Raw genomic sequence first — 20,069 nt, 5'->3', positions numbered from 1 at the left:
AGAGCGAGATAAAGCACAGGTGCATTGGAACTGCCTGCCAGGGATACCGCATTCTCCCAATCTGTACAAAACTGCTGCACTGCGTGTTGCACACACACTTCATCGCTTGCCCATTTCTGAGATACATGGTCACAGATCTCTTGAGCTTTCGTTTTAAATTCATTCACTGCACTTAAAGAAAATCAGAAACACATTGCAAGATGAAGGAAAAGCAGATGCTCGTAGCATTCCCTCCTGCTCATGCTCACACGAGTCATCATCAGGTTTGTGTGTCCTTGCATGCCACACTCTGCTCACTTGCTCATCTGCAATTGCTCCCCCGTGCCGCGACTTCATTTTCAACGGCTGTGGAACACCTCGAGTGTGTATGTACCACGGTGCACAGTCCTCTCACGGGGGACTTCATGGTTTTTCCCGTTTCCCAGGGACACATGAAGTGTTGCCCGGAACATCCACGGGCAAGAAGGGTTTTCCTCGCAGCGGGACAGTTTCCTTGGGAGAGATCCACAGAGTGGCAAGAAAGCCTAGGTTCATTGGTCTTCACCAGACCTTGCTTCTTACCCTCTGTCTACACTGGCACCTTCCGTACTGGTTAATCTGGGGTGAAATTTGGGATGGACTCACTCCCGGGTCCTGTCCACACAGGCGGCAAGGCTGAGGGTGTCCCTCACGTGTCCAGCCACAGCTGCAGCTCCTCCTCCAGGCATGGGGTCTTCACATTCTCCCCTCACGCCTCCTGAATTCTCAATGTCTCCTTAGCCACTGGCTAGGGCTGGAGGCAATCTAGTGTCACCACCCCCCACACACACACACTTAGTATTTTTTCAAATCTCCCATAATTCAAGATTCCTGCCAGTGCTTCCCAGGTATCTAGCATCACTGAAGGGAGCCAGGGGAACTCTCTGGCTCTTCTTATGGCTTGAAGAGGGTTTTCTTCCACCCACTACACAGATCGGAAGACAGAGTTGGCGAGGGTCCCAGTGTGGGGATACAAATAGGATTGGTCTGAGTCTATTTTCTGAGCAATTAACCACTGTGCTATGCCAGTGAAGTCTCTCCCTTTGCAGACTTAATAATATATTTTTTTCTGCTTAGCCTATGATTTCTTTTTTAAAAGAAAAAAGTCACTAAAAAAGCAATGGGCATTTACACCCCGGGTCATTGTTCAGTCACCCGGAGGAATCTTGGACTACTGAAACGTGCGACAGCATGGATGGGCCTCAGGGGCCCCAGGCAGAGTGCGCAAAGCCACTCTGAGAAGGCCACACACAACATGAGTCCGTTTACGTGACCTTCTCCAAGTGACAAAACCAGCTGCCACCATGAAAGGGTTAGCTTGGAAAGTGTGAGGTTTTGGTGAAAATGCCTCAACACATTTAGGTGAACCAGGCTCGGACAAGCTGCCCCTGACCCTTAGCGGTCCTTTCCCACCTCTCTCTGCCCTGTCGCCCCATCCCTTCCCCTCCCCGCAGCCCGTCAGATGTGCCTGCCCGGGGACGCACAGTGTCACTTACTCGGCCAGAGGCGGAGGCTTGTCTCCCAGTATCTGGTACTTCTTGTCCATTTTGTTGGGCTTGGAGTGCCGGGTGATGCTGTGGGACAAGGATGCATCACTGCTCTGCAGGCTGGGCACAGATGCCAAGTGCGTCCCTACCTGTAGGAGCCTGCCCTTAGGGCCCCCTGACTCCCATTTCTGGGGCAGAGCCTCATCACGCATGGGTGAAGCCTTCACCATGAAACCCCTAGCAAGGGCACCAAGAGAGGGCCGGGGCAGAGGGGTGCCCTCCCTTCCCAGGGCTGAGGACCCAGAGGAAAACCGTTTGAGTCCAGGTAGAGTTGCCAGATTCAGCAAATAAAAATGCAGTGTACCTAGTTAAACCCGAATTTCATACAAGCAACAAGTGATTTTTAGTACAGGCAATGTTCAGGCCATATGTGTACTAAAAATAGGTGTTATTGATCTGAAATTGCAGTTGAACTGGCTACCATCTCTCACCTGGCAGCCCTGGGGACATGGACTTCATTTTTTAAGCTCTGAAACTGAATGTAGAAACTGATGATGGCTGGGTCATTGACAAAAGACTGAACTCTGACCCACAGCCTGCCTGCTTCTCGCAGGAAATCAGCCTGCTGCAGGTCAGCTCCCGGAGGTCAGGGTGATGCCTCCAGTTGAACAGCATCTCCGGGAGAAACAGGCCTCAGTGACCAGCCCCTGATGAGTAAATGACCACTTCCTTGACTTTCGTCCTCATCCACAACTTAGCACCAAGCAAAGCAAGCCAAGTCCCACTGGGTGTCCTGCTTTCAGTGGTCAGCTCCAGCTGCCCCACGCCAAGAGCCTCCATCAGGACACACCTGGAATCTTCCCCACTTCCCACTGCAAAGCTTCCTGCCCCTCTGCCTGCCCTCCAGCCTCCGCTGCCATGGCCTCCAAGGGGGCTCACTCCCTGCTGAGCCAGCTCTGAGGACAACAGCCCCTGGCTCTTCCCATTTCATTGGTCTTTGTTTCTTCCCATGGGCCGCAGCATGAGTGTCCCCAAGACCTGCAGGCACTCCCCTCACGTCCCCAAAGCACTGAACAGTGTCACCAAGGCTTGCTGAAGAGTCAGCTCTGCACGTGGCTTCTGTCACCCACCTCCATAGGAGACCAGGGCCCCCAGGCTAACGACCCCATCAGGGCTCAGCAGGCAGAGTGCAAGCCCAGGGCACCAGGGCCTGGACTCCTGCGGCTCTCTGATGTTACCCTCCAGGGCCCTAGCTGTCCCTTTCCTGACTATGACCACACATGGGAAAGTAGAAAGTCTGGGATCCACCTGCCAACACCATGGACAAGCCGTGAGCTCCCAGGTGCGTTCTCAGCAGGATGAGCTCAAACCTGATTCAGGCCAGCACCAGAGCTGGAGTCCCTGGCCAGTAGCACAGGAAGGACAGTCCAGGGTCAGAGTCCGAGAGCACAGTGGGGCTGTCTCCAGCCTTTGCCTAGGGGGTGGAGATGGTGGGCGGCCCAGTGTTCCTACCTACCTCCCTATCGAGGTGGTGCTGGTGATGGACAAGGCCTTCTTCATGGGGTGCTCGCCCCTGCCCCTGTGTCGCTTCAAACCTTTGGGTGATGAGTGCCCAGGACAAAGACAGAGGACCGGAGGTGAGGACAGCCCACATAGTGCCACTGGCTCCCACCACCAGCTGCCCTGAGACATAGAAGGCTGTCTCCTTTACCTGTCTGGGACCGTTCTTTGTTGCACTGGTGTGCAGATTTTATGCTGGAAAGTCTGAAAGCGCAGGAAAGGGTGTGAGAGTTTTCACAGGAACCACAAGTGGCCCTGGGGCAGTGCAGGCCAGGCCCCGCGTGGCACCCAGGCTGGTCTTCAATGGCACGTGCAGGGGTCCAGCTGTGAGCTCAGGAGTTCTGACGAGGAACCAAGGCTCTGACAGGCGAAGTCCCCTGCCCGAGGCCCCAGGCTCCCAGGGGTAGGCACCCGTGGGAACCCCAGCTGGGGGGAACCCTCAAGCCGGCCCCGGGCGGGCAGCTGGGCACTCACTGCAGGATCTTCTTGACCACCTCCACGGCGGGGTCCTCAATCATGGGCTTTCCCATGCGACTGGGCTGTGCGAAGGACTCGGGGGTGACCCCTTCCACCTTGGCCTCCTCTTCATGAGCTTCGGAAGACATCTGGACGTCGCTGTCCACCTCCACGTTGGTCATGTCTGTGTCCTGCGGGCCAGCAGGTGGAAGGGGGGCCCCAGGCTGGCTCAGGTGCCATCACTGCCTCGTCTAAGTGGCGTGGAGGGAGGCAAGCTGCTCCCCCCACCCACACACACCCCACACCCCCGGCCTCTATCTTCCCTATAGGATGGAAGTGGTCCTGTCTCCCTTGGAGGCAGCTCATTCATCCACGTCTTTAGCGAGGTTTCCTGGGTGCCTCTCTCCATAGGCTCTGCCTCTGTCCTGGGTCAGGGGGCAGAGAGGCTGCTGGGAGCAGCGCCCTCACAGAATGTTCGGTCTGGGCAGAGGAGGCAGAGCTTTAACCCGTCCTTCCGCAGACAAGTGCTTCGGCAGAACCGGGCCCAGTTCCCGGTGCTACGGAGGAGCAACCTAGCCCCTCCTGGGGGATGGGAGGAGGGGGAGGAACAGCGGGAGGCTGAGTGGGCACATGGGACCTCAGACAGAGGCTGGAAGTGGGGCCCACAGCGAGTGCTTGGTTCGGCTGCTCCCTGCTTTATTCTGAGTCCTGCCTCCTGCCTGCCCTGGGAGGGCAGGACCCAGGCTGGACCCTCAGAGCTGGTGGCAGAGCCTCTAGGGTCGCCCTCCTCCCCTCCTGCAGCCTTTGCTTTCTGCCTCCCCCAGGAGCTGGCGAGGGGAGGGACCGGCTCTGCCCCCTCAGGGCCCACAGCCCCTTGACGGGTCACCTCACCCCGAGGTCTGTGAGCCGCTGGGAAAGTGGGAGGGGCGACGGGGTCCAGGAGCCCCTGATCTGGCCCAAGGCAGGGTACGTGAAGTTTAGGCAGTGAGGGAGGGAGGATGAGGCCCTGGAGACAGACCACAGAGGCTGCAGTGTGTGTCCAGCCAAAGGTTTGGTCTTGACCCTGAGGGCAGGGGTGAGACACAGCCAGACTGATGATTGCCTCTACATGGCCTGGCTACATTCAGTGACAGACCACAGGGGATATAGGAGGAGTGGGTGGCCAGGTAGGCAAGACGTAGGGGGCTTGGACACTATGGTAGGGGTGGAGTGGGGAGAAGCAGGTGGAGGCTCGCAGGCGCGGAGGGGAAGGAAGGGGCTGAGAACCCATGGCTGGGGTGAGCAGAGGGTCCTGATGGAGGAGAGGAGGGAGTGGAGGAGGTGAGAGGTTCTCTCAAGAGACTGAGGCAGAGCTGTGGCCCACTGGGATCTGAATTCAGATGTCATGATCTTTCCATGGCATACCAGTGGGCCCAAGTCCATCAAAGGCCTGGGGGCCCCTTGTTCCCCGGGTGTGTGTGTGTGTGGGTCCTGGGTGACCAGATGACAGCTCATCCACTCTTCCCCACAGCCCCATCCTGCTCCTTACGGTGAAGGCCACGTGCGTCACAGACACTGTGTCCGGGCTGCACTTGAGGTACCTGATCCTCTGGCCCACCTTTTCTTTCCAAGTTTGGATAAAGCCAAGCAGGTCTTCTGTAGTCACCACCTAGTGAGAACATGGAGGAAGATACCGCGTTGTGCCAGAAGTGTGGGAACAGGAGCAGGTCTGGCTGCAGCTGGGGACTGGGGATCATGGCACAGTCTGGCCTTAAACTTACTCGACTCAGTCTCCCCACCTGTTAAATGGGGACACAGGTGTTCCCTAGGTGCCTGGGGATGTTGGAAGGTGGTGAGATCCATGGAGCAGACCCAGCCTCCCTCCCCTGCCCTGGGATTCTGCAAGCTGCCAGGGAGGAGATCGGGGTGGTAGCTCCTCTCTTCCTTTCCTGACAGCATTTAGTGAAACGGAAATTGAGCAGGAAGGCTCCGAGGCCTCCCCAAGGGCTGGAGAGATCCTGCACCCACGTGTAATTTTATTTCAAGTTCCAGACCCCGGGAGCACACATCGTAGCTCTTCCCATGTGGAATCACTTACTGTTTTGTCTCCCTTGGAGTCCCGACAACTGTCTATCTTGCATTGCAGCTGTTCCAGGCAGTAATTTAATCTATCTGTTTGTGAATTGGATTTTGCCACCTGGAAAACCAGATGTTTTGAAATTTTGTTTCTAGAATACGTGTTGTGGTCAGGAAACTATTCAGAAAAACATGTTATATGAGAAATCGGTTAAGCACTGAAAAAATGAAATTAGGGAAAATATGCCCAGTTTCACTAGAACCTAAATAAAGGTAAATTAAAGAGATGTCCCCTACCCCCAATCAAAGAGGTAAGGGTTATATGAGACTGGCACCCCAGAGTGTGGTAAGGGAGTTGGGAGGACAGGTTCCTCCCCTAGGGGTGCAACACCAGATCTGTAGAAACTATTAGGGGCCGGTGCTGTGGCATAGTGGATAAAGCTGCTGCCTGCAGCGCCGGCATCCATATGGTTGTTGGTTCGAGTCCCAGCTGCTCCATTTCCGATCCTGCTCTCTGCTATGGCTTGGGAAAGCAGTATAGGATGGCCCAAGTCCTTGGGTCCTTGCACCCATGTGGGAGACCCAGAGGAAGTTCCTAGCTCCTGGCCTCAGATCAGCACAGCTCCAGCCATTGCGGCCATTTGGGGAGTGAACCAGCAGGTGGAGAACCTCTCTCTCTTTCTCTCTCTCTCTCTCAGCCTCTGTAACTCTGACTTTCAAATAAATAAATATTTAAAAAAGAAAGAAAGAAGAGAAACCACTGTAAAGCACAGGATCCTTGGGACATGCAGCCTTTGAGCTGGGACGGTTTCCTCCAGCCTCACCGCACCTGCTCATTCTCCCTGCTGCCGGCACTGTCCAGTTTTCCCATCACTGCTCCAGGACGCCCTGCGCCTACCCTTCTGCCTGCCAGCCTCCTGCGTCTCCCTCAAGCCTGCCCAGCCTAGGTTAAATTCTGCACTAGGCCCAAGTGTTCCCTGCAGGGTCCTCTTCCTTTGTTGTGTCCATACCTGTTCCTGGTGGAGCCATGATCTCTGGTGTCCACCAGACCCAAGTTCACATTCTGACTCCACCATTATCTAAGCCAAGCCACTGAATGACTCTCTCAAAGGGGGATCAGAAACAGTACTTGTCTCAAACAGGCCCCATAAGGACTGACATTAGTAATCGAAGTTAGCACAGAGCACGGTGTACTGTGCAGTACCACAGTGACTGTCAGTGGCTACTGATATTTAGTCTTCCTGGTGAGGAACAAGCCCCGTGGGACAGAGCTGGGGCCGTGCCTGGTGTGCAGGAGTGTGTGAGGAAGACCGTCCGGATGCAGAGGGACTCCGTCCTACCTGGCACTTGATGTTCACCTGCAGATTCATCATCAACCGCTGGATTTTCTCCACGAAAATAAGGTCCACAGACAGGTTATGGAATTTGCTTTCAAACTTGTTGATGACATCATTGGCCTGTGGCGAAAGAGAAGAAGGAAAGCAGGGACTTCACCTGGGTGTTTTGGCCTTTGAAGAGGAGGAGGGCGGCCCTGCTGATGGTTGGATGAGGGCATGGCCCTCCCCAGGAGGGGACTGTCTGGGGCCGGCTGTCCTGGGCTCCCTCACCTGGTCCAGATACTCGCTCTCCATCTTCTCCATGTTGATCACAATTAGACTTTCAACAAACTCTATGCGGGCAGCCTCCTTCTGCAGCCGATGAAACAGTAAGTCGATTTCTTCAGAAGAGAAGTTTCCTCCCTCTGAGAACAATCTGCAAACAATCGGGCAGAGCTGGGAGCCACCAGTCAAACCTGCCCCTTCGGCCCCTCCCAGAGGCTGCGGTTAACACACGTGTCATCTAGGCTGCCGGCAGCCCAAGGGCGGAAGCAGGGATTAGCGAGTCGGGTGGAACTCCCCTTTCTGCCAGTCTGTCAGATTGGCTAACCTGAAGCAAGCAAGATGCTGGATACAATTAAAAAGAAAGACAGAGTCCTTGGAACTATGCAAAGATAGGAATTCTGCAGAGTCTGCAGATGGAAGGCAACTAGAAGGTGCCCTGAGATGTGAGTGGGCGTCGACGACGGATGTCCCCTGGAGACCGGGTCTCCACCTTGACGATTGTACACCGGGAGAGGACAGCGCGGGGCTGGGCCCAGAGGACGCCACGTTCAGAATGAGACCGAGTTGGAAGTGAGCTCCACCAGGTAACAGGACACTCACCTGCTGAGGTCCCAGGTGGCAGGAAGGGAAGTGCTCTTTCCCCTGGAAACTCCTGACCACACACTGGCCTTCAGACACACCCACTCGCAGAACTCCTGCTCTCTGGAGTAATCCAGAAAACCTCAAGCAAAGAATTTGCATCGGTCCTGGGTAGGCAGTGCCCTCCAGCTGCCCAGTAGAAATCACCGGGTTCTAGTCCCGGTCGGGGTGCCGGATTCTGTCCCGGTTGCCCCTCTTCCAGGCCAGCTCTCTGCTGTGGCCAGGGAGTGCAGTAGAGGATGGCCTAAGTACTTGGGCCCTGCACCCCATGGGAGACCAGGATAAGTACCTGGCTCCTGCCATTGGATCAGCGCGGTGCGCCGGCCGCAGTGCGCTGGCCGCGGCGGCCATTGGAGGGTGAACCAATGGCAAAGGAAGACTTTTCTCTCTGTCTCTCTCTCTCTCACTGTCCACTCTGCCTGTCAAAAAAAAAAAAAAAATTTGAATTCTAGTTTTTGCTGCTTTCTCAATATTCTTAAAAATACTATTTTTACAATTGGGAACTTTTTTTTTCAAGATTTATTTATTGATTTGAAAGGCAGAGTTACAGAGAGGCAGAGAGGCAGAGAGAGAGAGAGAGAGAGAGGTCCTCCATCCACTGGTTCATTCCCTAAATGGCTGCAACAGCCAGGGCTCTGCCAGGCTGAAGCCAGGAGCCAGGAGCTTCATCCGAGTCTCCCATGTGGGTGCAGGGGCCCAAGCACTTGGGTCATCCTCCGCTGCTTTCCCAGGCCCATTATCAGGGAGCTGGATCAGAGAGCATTTGGGACTTGAACTGGTGCCCATGTGGGATGCTGGCACTGCAGGCAGCAGCTTTACCCACTATGCCACAATGCTGGTTCCAGGAAATTTTCAATGATAAATAAAACAAACACAGGCCTTGCAAATGTTGACACGGAAGGTGCTCCCATGATCTGTGGGTAGAGACAGGGCCGCCGGTCACCACATGTACCAAGACTCCATTTCTCTTCAAAATTAGATAATTTTTTGCTTATGTAAGTAAACTACATAGAAAATATAATTTTGGAGGGATTCCACTTTTTATTCCCTTACTTTTTTTTTTTTTTTTTTTTTTTGGACAGGCAGAGTTAGGCAGTGAGAGAGAGAAAGAGAGACAGAGAGAAAGGTCTTTTTTCCGTTGGTTCACCCCTCAAATGGCCACTATGGCCGGCGTGCTGTGCTGATTCGAAGCCAGGAGCCAGGTGCTTCTCTTGGTCTCCCATGCGGGTGCAGGGCCCAAGCACCTGGGCCATCCTCCATGCTTTCCCGGGCCACAGCAGAGAGCTAGACTGGAAGAGGAGCAACTGGGACAGAATCCAGCGCCCCAACAGGGACTAGTATTCACCTTACTTCTGTGTTTGAGTGTGCTATATAGTAAGTAAAAGATTTGTGGTTAATGAAAAAATAATACAAGCATTTAAAAAAAGAATGAATGTAGGGGACCGGCACTGTGGCTTAGTGGGCAAAGCTGATGTCTGCAGTGCTGGTATCCCATATGGGTGCCGGTTTGAGTCCCGGCTGCTCCACTTCTAATCCAGCTCTCTGCTATGGCCTGGAAAAGCAGTAGAAGATGGCCCAAGTCCTTGGGCCCCTGAATCCAAGTGGGAGACCCGGAAGAAGCTCCTGGATCCTGGCTTTGGATCTACCCAGCTCTGGCCATTGCAGCCATCTGAGGAGTGAACCAGCAGATGGAAGATTCTCTCTCTCTCTCTCTCTCTCTCTGCCTCTCTGTAACTCTTTCTTTCAAATGAATAAATAAATCGAGAGAGAGAGAGAGAGAGAGAGAGAGAATGCAGCCTCACATATGTCAAAGACTGGGTCCAGGAATACTTTATCACTTAGAGTGGGTTAAGAAGGCAGGGGAGAAATAAGAGTGGGGAACTGGGCAAGAACACACAGAAAGGTGCTCCACACCACACATCCTCAGAGAAACGCACAGCAAAGCACGGTGTGCTCCCGTCTCACAGCCGCCAGGAAGGCGCCGAGCAGAGAAGAGGATAAGAAGAGGTGGTGAGAACGCAGAGAAGGTGGAACCCTGGTGCACCACTGAAGGCAGGTGCCCTGGACCGAGTGCTGTGGAAAGTAGTCCGATGGGGCCTCAGAAAATTCTGTATCCGTTCACTGTGTGATGCGGCAGCCCTGCTTCCTGGTTTACACCCAGAAGACTGGAAAGCAGGGTCTTGAGCGCGCATTTGTACGCAGTGCCCCTAGCGCCATCATTCACAAGGCCACAAGGTGAAGGTGGCCCAGATGCCCACGGATGTATGAACGGACACACGGAACGGATGTACGCACAATGGGAGGGTACTCAGCCTTTAGAAGGAAACAAAGCTCAGGCGACAGTGTGGACAGGCTGTGACGCCGTGTGGCCAATGACATACACCAGGCCCTCAGGGGGTTCCATTTGCAGGAGGTCCCTGGAGCGGCCAAATTCACAGGGAGAGAAAAGAGAGTGGAGGTGGCCGGGGGCTGGGAGTAGGAGGGGGTGGGGAGTTAGTGTTTAACGATCCAGAGTTTCAGTTTGAGAAGATTAAAAAGTTCTGGAGGTTGATGGTGGTGACGGGGGCACGGCGATGAGAACATGTTTGATGCCACCGGACTGTTCACCTCAGGATGGTGGATTCTGTTCCCTGTGTGTTTGCCGCAAGAAACATACGGAGTGGGAAACAAGTTCACCTCCCCACAGAGACACCGCGGCGGCCGGCAGAGGCCGGGGGCCTCCCCCCCACCTGCAGTGCTTGATGAACTCCATGTTGGTGCAGCGCAGTTTGCCCAGGTTCTCCTCCAGGTACTGCCGGAAGCTGCGCAGGGACACCTGGATGACGTCGACGTAGCTCAGCAGCTCCCGGTGCAGGGTGCTGCTGAGAGCGACCAGCCTGGGGATGCGAGAGGGCAGGTGCTGAGGGGGGCCTGGGCGGGCAGCCTGGGCCGCTGCTCCAGCGCCATGTGGGGCGGCCAGCCACCGCCCAGCCTCTCCAGGTGGCACAGGGACCCTAAAAGGACGCTGGGTCAGAAGGCATCCCTCTCTTGTCTCTGACCCCTCGCCACCAAACCGGTGAAAGAAGCCCAGCCGCTCCTGGCCCTCCTCCTCCCCTGCACAGGGCTCTCTCCGACCCCGGTGACTTGGCTGCTGCACCCTGTGCTCTCCGGGAAGACTGCGCTGCAAGCCCCTGTTTACAACCAAGACCCCGGTGCCCAGCAGCCCCTTGTGTGCCTGAGGCTGCCCAGACCCTGCCATGCTCCCCGCTGGGACCTGAGGCCTCCATCTCCCATCCCCAGTAGTCAGTCTCCCTGGGCCCTTCGCTCTGCCCCTCTCTGATGGGAGAACTCAGTCCCTGGCCTTCCTCCACCACAGGACAGGGCACAGCCTCTGGACTCATCTCAAATGCAGCCTCCCGCAGGAAGCCCCTCTCGGTTTCCCCTGGGAGGTGGTCCCTCCCAGCGTGGGCGTTTCCGGCCACCTTGCTCGCACCCCGGCACACAGTTTGGCCCTGGCTCTCGGGGAGAGGGGAACTCAGCGACAGGCTCCTGCAGTGTGCTCTGCACCTCTGAAGGCCGCAGCCCGGCTGGGCTCCCAGACCGAGCAGCAGGGACCCCTGCTGGCCTCTCACTTTTGGCTCCTGTTGGCGTTCAGGAAGATGTACTCCATGTCATAGATCTTGCGGCGGAAGATTCTGCTCCGCGTGTTTTGCTCCTCTTGGAACTGGAAGAACATGAGATTCTCCTTCTTCAGCGTCTCCATGATCCCGGCGCAGTGGCGGTTCAGCCGCTCTCGGTGAAGCAACAGCTCGGCTGGAAAAGGACGGCGCGCGCTGGGCACCCAGTCCTCCCCGAGGGCCGGCCCGGAGCTGGCACCCTTCAGTGCCAGCTCCTGCTCCTGGTTCTGCCTCCACTGCTTTCGCCCTGCGGCGCCAGCTGCCAATGGGCTCTGACCGGAGAGAGGCCCCTGGGAGGCTCTGCCAGCTGTGCGTGGGGCGCCCCCTGCTGGTAGAGCCCCTGCCTGCAGCTGTGGGGAGATGGAGAGCCCTGGGGAGTGCAGGGAGCAAGGAGTGGGGGAGTGGTGGGGAGCACGCAGACGCAGGGGAGAGGGTCTGGGGACAACACAGCAGCCCGGATGCCGACCGGCTTCCAGGGCGGAGGAGGAGGGGCAAGGCCTGGGCGTCCTTTGGTGTGAGCAGAGTCCCAGACACCCTACTGGACCCGTGGTGTCTGCAGGGGCGGAAGTGCTATGGCTGCAGCTCCTCCCAGAGTGAGGGGTGCGGTGCTGGAGCTCGGCTCTCCGGCCTCAGTTTCCACATGGTACACTGAACGACCAGGCAGCCTGGGGCAGACGGGAAGGCAGCCCCCAGGCACCAGTGTACCTGGGATTCAGGCCAGGTGTCTGCTCGCACGGCTTTTTCATTGCTTCACGAGATAGGGGTTTGGACGGGATCACGTGGGGCCTCTGCCAGCTCTAAAGGGCCCCGACGGAGCTGGGAATGTGATTCGAGTGAAAAACCAGCCAGGATCATTGGAGGGCCCCACTGAGAGTGTGCCCCTCCCCTCTGTTAACGGTGCCTCTCAGAGAAGTGGCACATCTTTTTCAGTAGGCTGAATGCTGGGAGGAAGGAACGTGGCTACCACCTCTGGCAGCTGTGTCTTGTGCCAGGTTTCATGATTCCTCACTACACCATTTCAGGAGGGTTAATATCACCTCCAACACTCGCTTCTGCAGGTGAGGGAGGGATCAGAGAGGTCAAGGGACTTGCCCAGAGTCACACAGCCAGAGAAGTTGAGCTTGAAAGTTCTGATCCCTGAGCCATGGGCTTGCCTCTAGAGCATGCCCCACATGGGTGGTATCCCACAGGTATGTGAGCAGAACTGGACTCCCAGAGCTAATACGGGATGGCAGATTTCTATGCAGCCTTTAACACTCTTAAAAAAAAAAAAAAAACAGAAATGAAAAAAAATATCAGATGAGGACCTGAGCCCTACTTTTCCCTGCAAGCCTGGGAGGTGCAGACCCTCATGCACATCTCCAGTGGTGTGACGATGACATACGGGGTACACACATGCTGGGGCACTTGATGAACCCGGAACGGAGGGGCGGCCGACGCTGGGGGAGAGGCCTCAGGGGGGGCGGGGCTCCCCAGACAGGGGCGGTACCTGCCCTGACGTTGTGGATGTCCTTTTCGATGTGCTGGATTCTCGGCTGGTGCAGGTGCAGGCGCAGCTCCAGCTCTGAATCCAGCTCATCAATCTTGGTGGCCACCATGACCTGGGCTTGGAGGGAGCATTGGTCAAACCACTTCTCAAGGTGCTCAAAGAAGCCGGTTCGAAGTCTGTGGGAGAGAGCAGCAAGGGTCAGCCCTGTCAGCAATCTGACTGGTAGGAGATCATTCTTTTTCTTTCTAAGGTTTATTTTACTTATTTGAAAGACAGAGTTACAGAGAGAGAGAGAGAGAGAGAGAGAGAGAGAGAGAGGTTATCCAACCACTGGTTCATTCCCCAAACGGTCATAACAGTCAGAGCTCAGCTAATCTGAAGCCGGGATCCAGGAGTTTCTTCTAGGTCTCCCACACAGGTGCAGGGGCCCAAGGACTTGAGCCATCCTCTGAGGCTTTCCTAGGAGCATTAGCAGGGAGCTGGATCGGAAGTGGAGCAGCCAGGACTTGAACTGGTGCCCATACAGGATGCCAGTGCTGTAGGCTTAGGCTTTGACCTGCTGCACTACAGTGTTGGCCCTGGGAGAACATTCCGTACCGAGACCGACAGGGCTTCCCTCCTTCTCCCTCATTTGATTTCCCTGCTCTGTCGAGTTTCACTGTGTGAGTGGACTGTCACTCATGTAAGCAGACCACTGCTCGGGGGGTTCCAGGCAGTTTCCAACCTTCGGTTCTTAGAAGAAAGGCTGCAATGAGCAGCCTTGTGCAGAGGTCACGTGGAGAGGTGTTTCTACAGGAAGAGTGCCCTGATCAAAGGCTGAAGCGCAGGGGGCCTCAGGAAGCTCATGGCAAATAGTGCATGGATTTCGAATGCTTCCCACCAAAATAAACTTTTCCATTTTAGGACAAAGACTGAGCACATTTCCACACGTTGAAGACCACTGAGTGTCTTTTGTCCATCTCTCTACAGGGTAACTGCTCTTTTCATAAAATATCAATTTCTAGGAACTCTACATAATGAGAGGCCCATTGGCTTTGATGTGAGTTGAAAATATTTCCCAACTTATTGTGTCATCATTTTTAACATTTATGGTCCTTTTAGGCATGGATTGTGAGCACATCAGTTCTTCCAAAATTGATCTATGGATTCAATGCAATAACAAGAAAATTATCTTAGCTGATGCCTTATTATTATGGAAACTAGCGAGCTGATTTCAGAATTTGCGTAGAGCGACAGCAGGCTGAGGACAGAGAAGCCGATCTTGGAGAAGTTTGCAGTTGCAGGACTTCCATTCCCAGGCAGTGAGACAGCACACAGCTGCAGCAACCAAGCAGCCCACGCAGTGAGAGGCCACTGTGCAGGGACGTGGCGTGTGGAGGAGTAAAGGAGGCGTGCCACAGCGGTGAGGGAGGGAGATCTTCTCAGTAAACGGTCTGAAGTCAACGGAGTCTCCACATAGGCAGAAACGAATCCTGAATCCTACCTCACACCATAGCAAAAATCAATTCCAAGTGTATTTTAGGTCTAAATGCAGAAATTGAAAACATTTCTAAGACATAGCATTGGTGAATATTTGCATGACATTGGAGCAGGCAAAAATGTCTGAGGGGGCACAAAATAAACAAACCCTATTGAAAGAACTGATAAAATAGACCTTATTAAAAATAAGAACTTCTATTGATCAAAAGATACCATGAAAGTGAGGAAGAAAAGCAAGCACAAAAGAATAAGGAACACTTGCCATATATTTATCTGACAAAAGCCGCATATGGCACATGTAATTCCCATGAATTAATAAGAAAAAAAAAAGAATCCACCAGAAAGAAAATAGGAAAAAGATTTCATTCAGTGTGCTACAATACGATAAACAAATGGACATCAAGTGTATGAAAAGGTGCACAGTATCACTGCTTATCAGAAAGATGCAAACTCAAACCACAATGAGGCGCCACTACAATTGCGCCAGAAGGGCTAAAACACCGCTGACACAGTCAACGGCTGCTGAGGACGTGAGGCGACTGGAACTCTCACACATTGCCGTAAACCACGAAACCGTGACAACCGCACTTGCAAACTCTTCGGTTCTATCTTCTGGCCATGCATGGTGGACATCCATGGTCTCTGTGATACATTCTTCCACTCTTAGCAATGCGGACAGGGTGGGCACTGTGATGCCGCAGGTTAAGCCAACGCTTGGGACACCCACATCCTATGTCGGGGTGCCAGCTTGAGTCCTGGCTACTCTGCTTCTGATCCGGCTCCCTGCTGATGTGCCTGGGAAGCAATGGATGATGGCTCCAGCGTTTGAGTTCATACCACCCATGTGGGAGACCCAGATGGAGTGCTTGCTTCCTGGCGGCAGCCTGGCCCAGGCTCAGTTGTTATGGTCACTTGGGGAGTGAACCAGTAGATGGAAGATCTCTCTGTCTCTCCCCCTAAGTCTCTCTCTCTGCCACCTGCCTTTCAAGTCAATAAATAAATCTTAAAAGAGAAATGTATGCCTACATTTACCAAAAGACCTGTACAAGAATTTCAGGGCAGCATTGTTGGTAAAGCCTCAAACTGGACAAGACCCATACGTGCATCAGTAGAATGTTAAAATGCATTATATATATATATTATATACTATATATATTATGCCACACAGAAGTAAAAATGGACTCTAGTCACATTCAAGAATATGCACGAATCTTACGACCACAAGAAAGAAACCTGACATAGAGGAGTAAATTCTGCATAACTTCACTTAAGTAAAGTTCAAAAACAAGCAAACCTCACACAGAGGTTAGAATATTTATCCTTGGCACAGGTCCATGAGGTAGGTTCCTGGAGGGTTGGTAATGGCTGTTTCTTATAGGTCCTGGGTAACAGCTGTGTTTGCTTTGGAAAATCCATGGAGGTATGTACACTTAGGATTGCTACACTATTTGATAGGTATGCTATCCTTCAACATGCAAAGGCAGTCAGTGGGACACAGAACAGTCCCCCTGGTTGGTGGCAAGCCAGATGGCATAGGGATTGGTATAAGATTTGCAAGATCTATATCCTATCTTGGAGCTAGCTGCTTCCTGGCTTGGAGATCTTGGCCAAATGGCTAACTCTGAGCATCTGTGTGCTCATCTGTGTGGCGGAGTGGATCAGGGAACCTCTCTCTCAGCCATGGAGGGGATTAAGCACTCTCAGCAACCAACAGCTCTCATGGCGGTCGTGGCGGATGTCTGTCCTGGGAGCTAAGGGGAAGACAGAGAGGGTCTGTGGTAGATGAAGGGGAAAGATAGTGTTGGAGTCCAGACATTTTCCAGGTGAGATGCTGAGGAGGCGTAGGAGAAAGAGCCAAAAAGCGGGACTGTTTGCTCCTTCTGCTCCCTGCCTCTGCCTCCTGTCTGTGCGTAAGCCTGGGTGCTGGACAGACGGGGTGATCTTCAGCTGATCGGTCCTACCTACACACTGCAGGTGCAGGAGGGCAAGAAAAAAGCCTTTCAAAAGCCAGTGCAAATTCCCATGTTTGCTCCAAACTCTAACACAAGGTCCGGAGACTCAGGAGTTAGGGGAGATAAATTCTTAGTGGCAAGATTACAGATCATTTCTCTATTCTTCATCAGTTTCTGCAACAAATGTATCACATGATCAGTACAAAATTCCATGCGTGATATACTTGTTCCTATGATTTGTATGTGCAGAATTATTTTAAAAAAGAAAAGGGGGGCCGGCACTGTGGTGTAACAGGTAAAGCCACCACCTGCAGTGCCGGCATCCCATATGGGTGTCAATTCGAGACCTGGCTGCTCCACTTCCCATCCAGCTCTCTGCTATGGCCTGGAAAGCAGCAGAAGATGGAGCAAGTCCTTGGGCCCCTGCATCTGTGTGGGAGACCTGGAAGAAGCTCCTGGCTCCTGGCTTCAGATTGGCCCAGCTCTGGCTGTTGCAGCCATCTGGGAAGTGAACCAGTAGATGAAAGATACCACTCTCTCTGCCTCTGCTGTGCCTCTCTGTAACTCTGTCTTTCAAATAAATGAAAAAATCTTTTTCTAAGAAAGAAAGAAAAGGAACTCTTTTTTTTTTTTTTTTTTTTTTTTTTTGGACAGGCAGAGTGGACAGTGAGACAGAGAGACAGAGAGAAAGGTCTTCCTTTGCTGTTGGTTCACTCTATAATGGCCGCCGCGGCCAGCACGCTGCAGCTGGTGCATTGTGCTGATCCAAAGCCAGGAGCCAGGTGCTTCCTCCCAGTCTCCCATGTGGGTGCAGGGCCCAAGCACTTGGGCCATCCTCCACTGCACTCCCAGGCCATAGCAGAGAGCTGGCCTGGAAGAGGGGCAACCAGGACAGAATCCGGCGCCCCGACTGCAACTAGAACCTGGTGTGCCGGTGCCGCATGCGGAGGATTAGCCTATTGAACCGCGGTGCCGGCCAGAAAAGGAACTCTTGGGACGTGGATGTGACAGACTAGAACCCAGAGGCATCTGGCACGGAGGCCCAAGGCAGCAGGGCATCTGGGACCAGGCATGGTGGTCACTGTCTCTCAGGGTATCCGTGACCACAAATAATTTGTAAACATTTTCTGTGACTAACTGTTTCTGACCCCTACCCTCCCTCAGGTACTGACATGCTACAAAATTTTTTTTCTAGCTGAAACTAGATCACTCGTTGGCATGTCATCTTACTAATAAACCTCAGAGCAAGAGAATGAGAATAGCAGGGTTTTCCACTCACTGTTTCTTAATCTCCAAGATCAGTCTGGATGGGATGATCACTTGTTCTATGAACTTGGTCCTGGACGTGTCATTGATGAGCCTGGCCAGGAAGTTGGTGCGGGGCTTCTGGTCACTCTCCTCTTCCTCCTCCAGGGACACGAAGACGCAGTATGTGTTCCCACTGGACGTGGTAAAGGACTCCAGGTTTTCATAGGACAGCTCCACACTCCCTTCTTTGTCTTCAGCCTGAGCAAACAATAAGGCTTTCACTCATTTGTCTGTTGTTAGATTTTTTAAAAATGTGTTTGAAAGGCAGGAGGACAGAGAGAGAGGGAGAAGGAGATCTTCCATCCACTCTTAACTCCCCAAACGGCTGGAATGATCTGAAGCCAGGGGCCAGGAGCTTCACCCGAGTCTCCTGTGTGGTTGGCAGGGAGCTGGATCAGAAGCTGAACAGCCAGGACTCACGCTGGCACTCGGGTACAGGGTGCCGGCACGGCACCTTAATCTGCTGCACCACAGTGCTGGCCCCTTTCAAGACTTTCAGACTTGACATCATCAAATGGGCTTGGGGATACCAACTGGGGTTCCTTGACTTCATAGACTGCAAACCTGTGCGACAGTTCTTCCCGATATTTATCTGTTCCCACACAATGCTTTTAAAATTGGGAAGCTACAAATAAGAACCTGGGTTTCTGATTTTTCTTTACACATCAGAAAGTATGTCAACGCTCAGCCTGCATCCCCACCCGGCATCCCTGCCTGGGGCTGAGGCATGCTGCTTGTCAGCGTCTCGCACTTCTCACGTTATCTCACTTGCAGGCATTTGAGTTTGGGGTCTGTGCTCAGAAAGAAGCCTCCTATACCAATTCTTCCACAGCAATTTAGGAACTGGGGCTTTTGCAATCCCATCATGATGGAATTCAAGTGACTGCTCTGTGAGTGTGGACATGTTCGGAGGGTGGGACTGATGCAGGTGACAGTCATCCCCTGCTCCAAGCAGAGCAGGGGTGGCCGACCTTGACCCACAACTGGAGGGAGAGAGGAGCAGGGACGGCTGGGCTGGGTTTAAGCAGGAGCTTAGGAGTTGGAGCTGAGGGCCAGGGGCAGATGAACTGCAGTGGCAGGGCGGCTCCAAGCACGGTGCTGGGATGTGACGAGGGGAGGGTGAGCTCTGGGCATCATTGCCGTGAAGGAAGAATGGGATCTCCCATGACAATGACAACAGTCAAAGGGTCCAGCGCTTTCGTAGTGGCTTATCTGTATCTTTATCGAGACAGGGCCCTTGGGGACCCAGCCTCCGCTCGGGACACGCACAGAATGAACACCACAAACTGTCCCGTGCCCAGGAGCGAGCGCGAGCGTTAGGGCGAGCAGGGGGCTGCCTACCTCATCCATGGATAAGCTCTCTTGCTCTTCCTGAGCCCCTTCCTCCTTTTTGCCCTCCTCTTCGTTCTCCTCCTCTTCCACCTCCTCCTCCTCCTCTTCTTCCTCCTCCTCCTCCTCCTCGTCCTCGTCTGCCTCTTCCTCCTTCTTTTCCTGGCCTGGGGGTGGCTTTGCGGTGCCCTCCCTTTCAAGTGGCGTTTCTTCCATCCCTTTCACCGAGTCATCGCCGGACTCGTCCAGGGCGTCGCTCAGGATTGACTTCTCCTGCAGGCTTGGCGCCTCCTCTGTGGTAGAAGACTCCACCTCCGGGCCCTCCTCGCCCATCTCTTCCGTGGGCCTCACGGAACTGGCCACTTGGCTTAGGCTCTCCTCCCCTCCGCTCATTTCCACTCTGGCCTTTTGCTTTATCCATGGTTTCTGCATCCTTTGCATGAAGAACTTTTCATGGGCTTCTGTTGATGGCAGGCACCAGGACACAGGGACACACAGGTTACCAGTGCTGCCTCCCTTGGGCCTCCCCAACCCACAGACACCCAAGAGTGAAGGCGGGAACAATCAGACCTGGATTGTCAAAGCGTTACCTGGTTCCCTGAACTTGAAAATGACTTCCCCAGCCAAGTTCTATAAGGAAAAAGCAACAAAAACACTCATGAGTGACTGAAAAGCATAGTCCAGCCCTTCAACATGTGATGCAGGCTTTGACCAGCTTATTTCATTGAAATAATCAGAAGGGCCTCACTCTAGGGAATGAGTTTTCCTTCATTCCAAGCAGGTGAGCAAACCCGCCCAGGACACAGGGGGCAGTGATGGTAAAGGCTCATGCTGACTGGGTTTTGGTAGTGATCTGGAGCAAAGAGCAAGCCAAGGGTCCGTTGAGGGATGCAAAGGAGGGGCAGGAATCCCCTGCCCGGGGTGATTTGCACAGTCCCAGGAGGCTCCTCCTCAACCCTACCCAGCCCCTCTTCCACAGGCTCTGGGTGAAGGCGGGGACATTCTGTGTAATGGGTCCCGGTGTGGACTGTGCAGTTGGC

At 53.8% G+C, this 20,069-nt stretch overlaps 1 protein-coding gene across 1 annotated transcript in view; it reads right to left on the bottom strand.

Annotated features, from left to right (window-relative positions):
- Positions 1–20,069, bottom strand: part of CCDC180 (coiled-coil domain containing 180) — a 53,867-nt gene that overhangs the window by 13,011 nt on the left and 20,787 nt on the right. Inside the window, 14 exon segments of the mRNA XM_089318634.1 lie at positions 1,515–1,592; positions 3,022–3,167; positions 3,170–3,269; positions 3,540–3,712; positions 5,050–5,169; positions 5,599–5,697; positions 6,917–7,033; positions 7,184–7,328; positions 10,546–10,692; positions 11,428–11,608; positions 12,962–13,137; positions 17,672–17,898; positions 19,042–19,490; positions 19,620–19,659. Coding sequence (XP_089174760.1) covers positions 1,515–1,592; positions 3,022–3,167; positions 3,170–3,269; positions 3,540–3,712; positions 5,050–5,169; positions 5,599–5,697; positions 6,917–7,033; positions 7,184–7,328; positions 10,546–10,692; positions 11,428–11,608; positions 12,962–13,137; positions 17,672–17,898; positions 19,042–19,490; positions 19,620–19,659 — 2,198 coding nt within the window.

This window comes from Oryctolagus cuniculus, chromosome 1 (genome assembly GCF_051225735.1).
Source record: "Oryctolagus cuniculus isolate XC-2025 breed Fujian yellow rabbit chromosome 1, ASM5122573v1, whole genome shotgun sequence".
Lineage (NCBI taxonomy): Eukaryota > Metazoa > Chordata > Mammalia > Lagomorpha > Leporidae > Oryctolagus > Oryctolagus cuniculus.
This window is presented reverse-complemented; position numbering and strand designations above follow the sequence as displayed.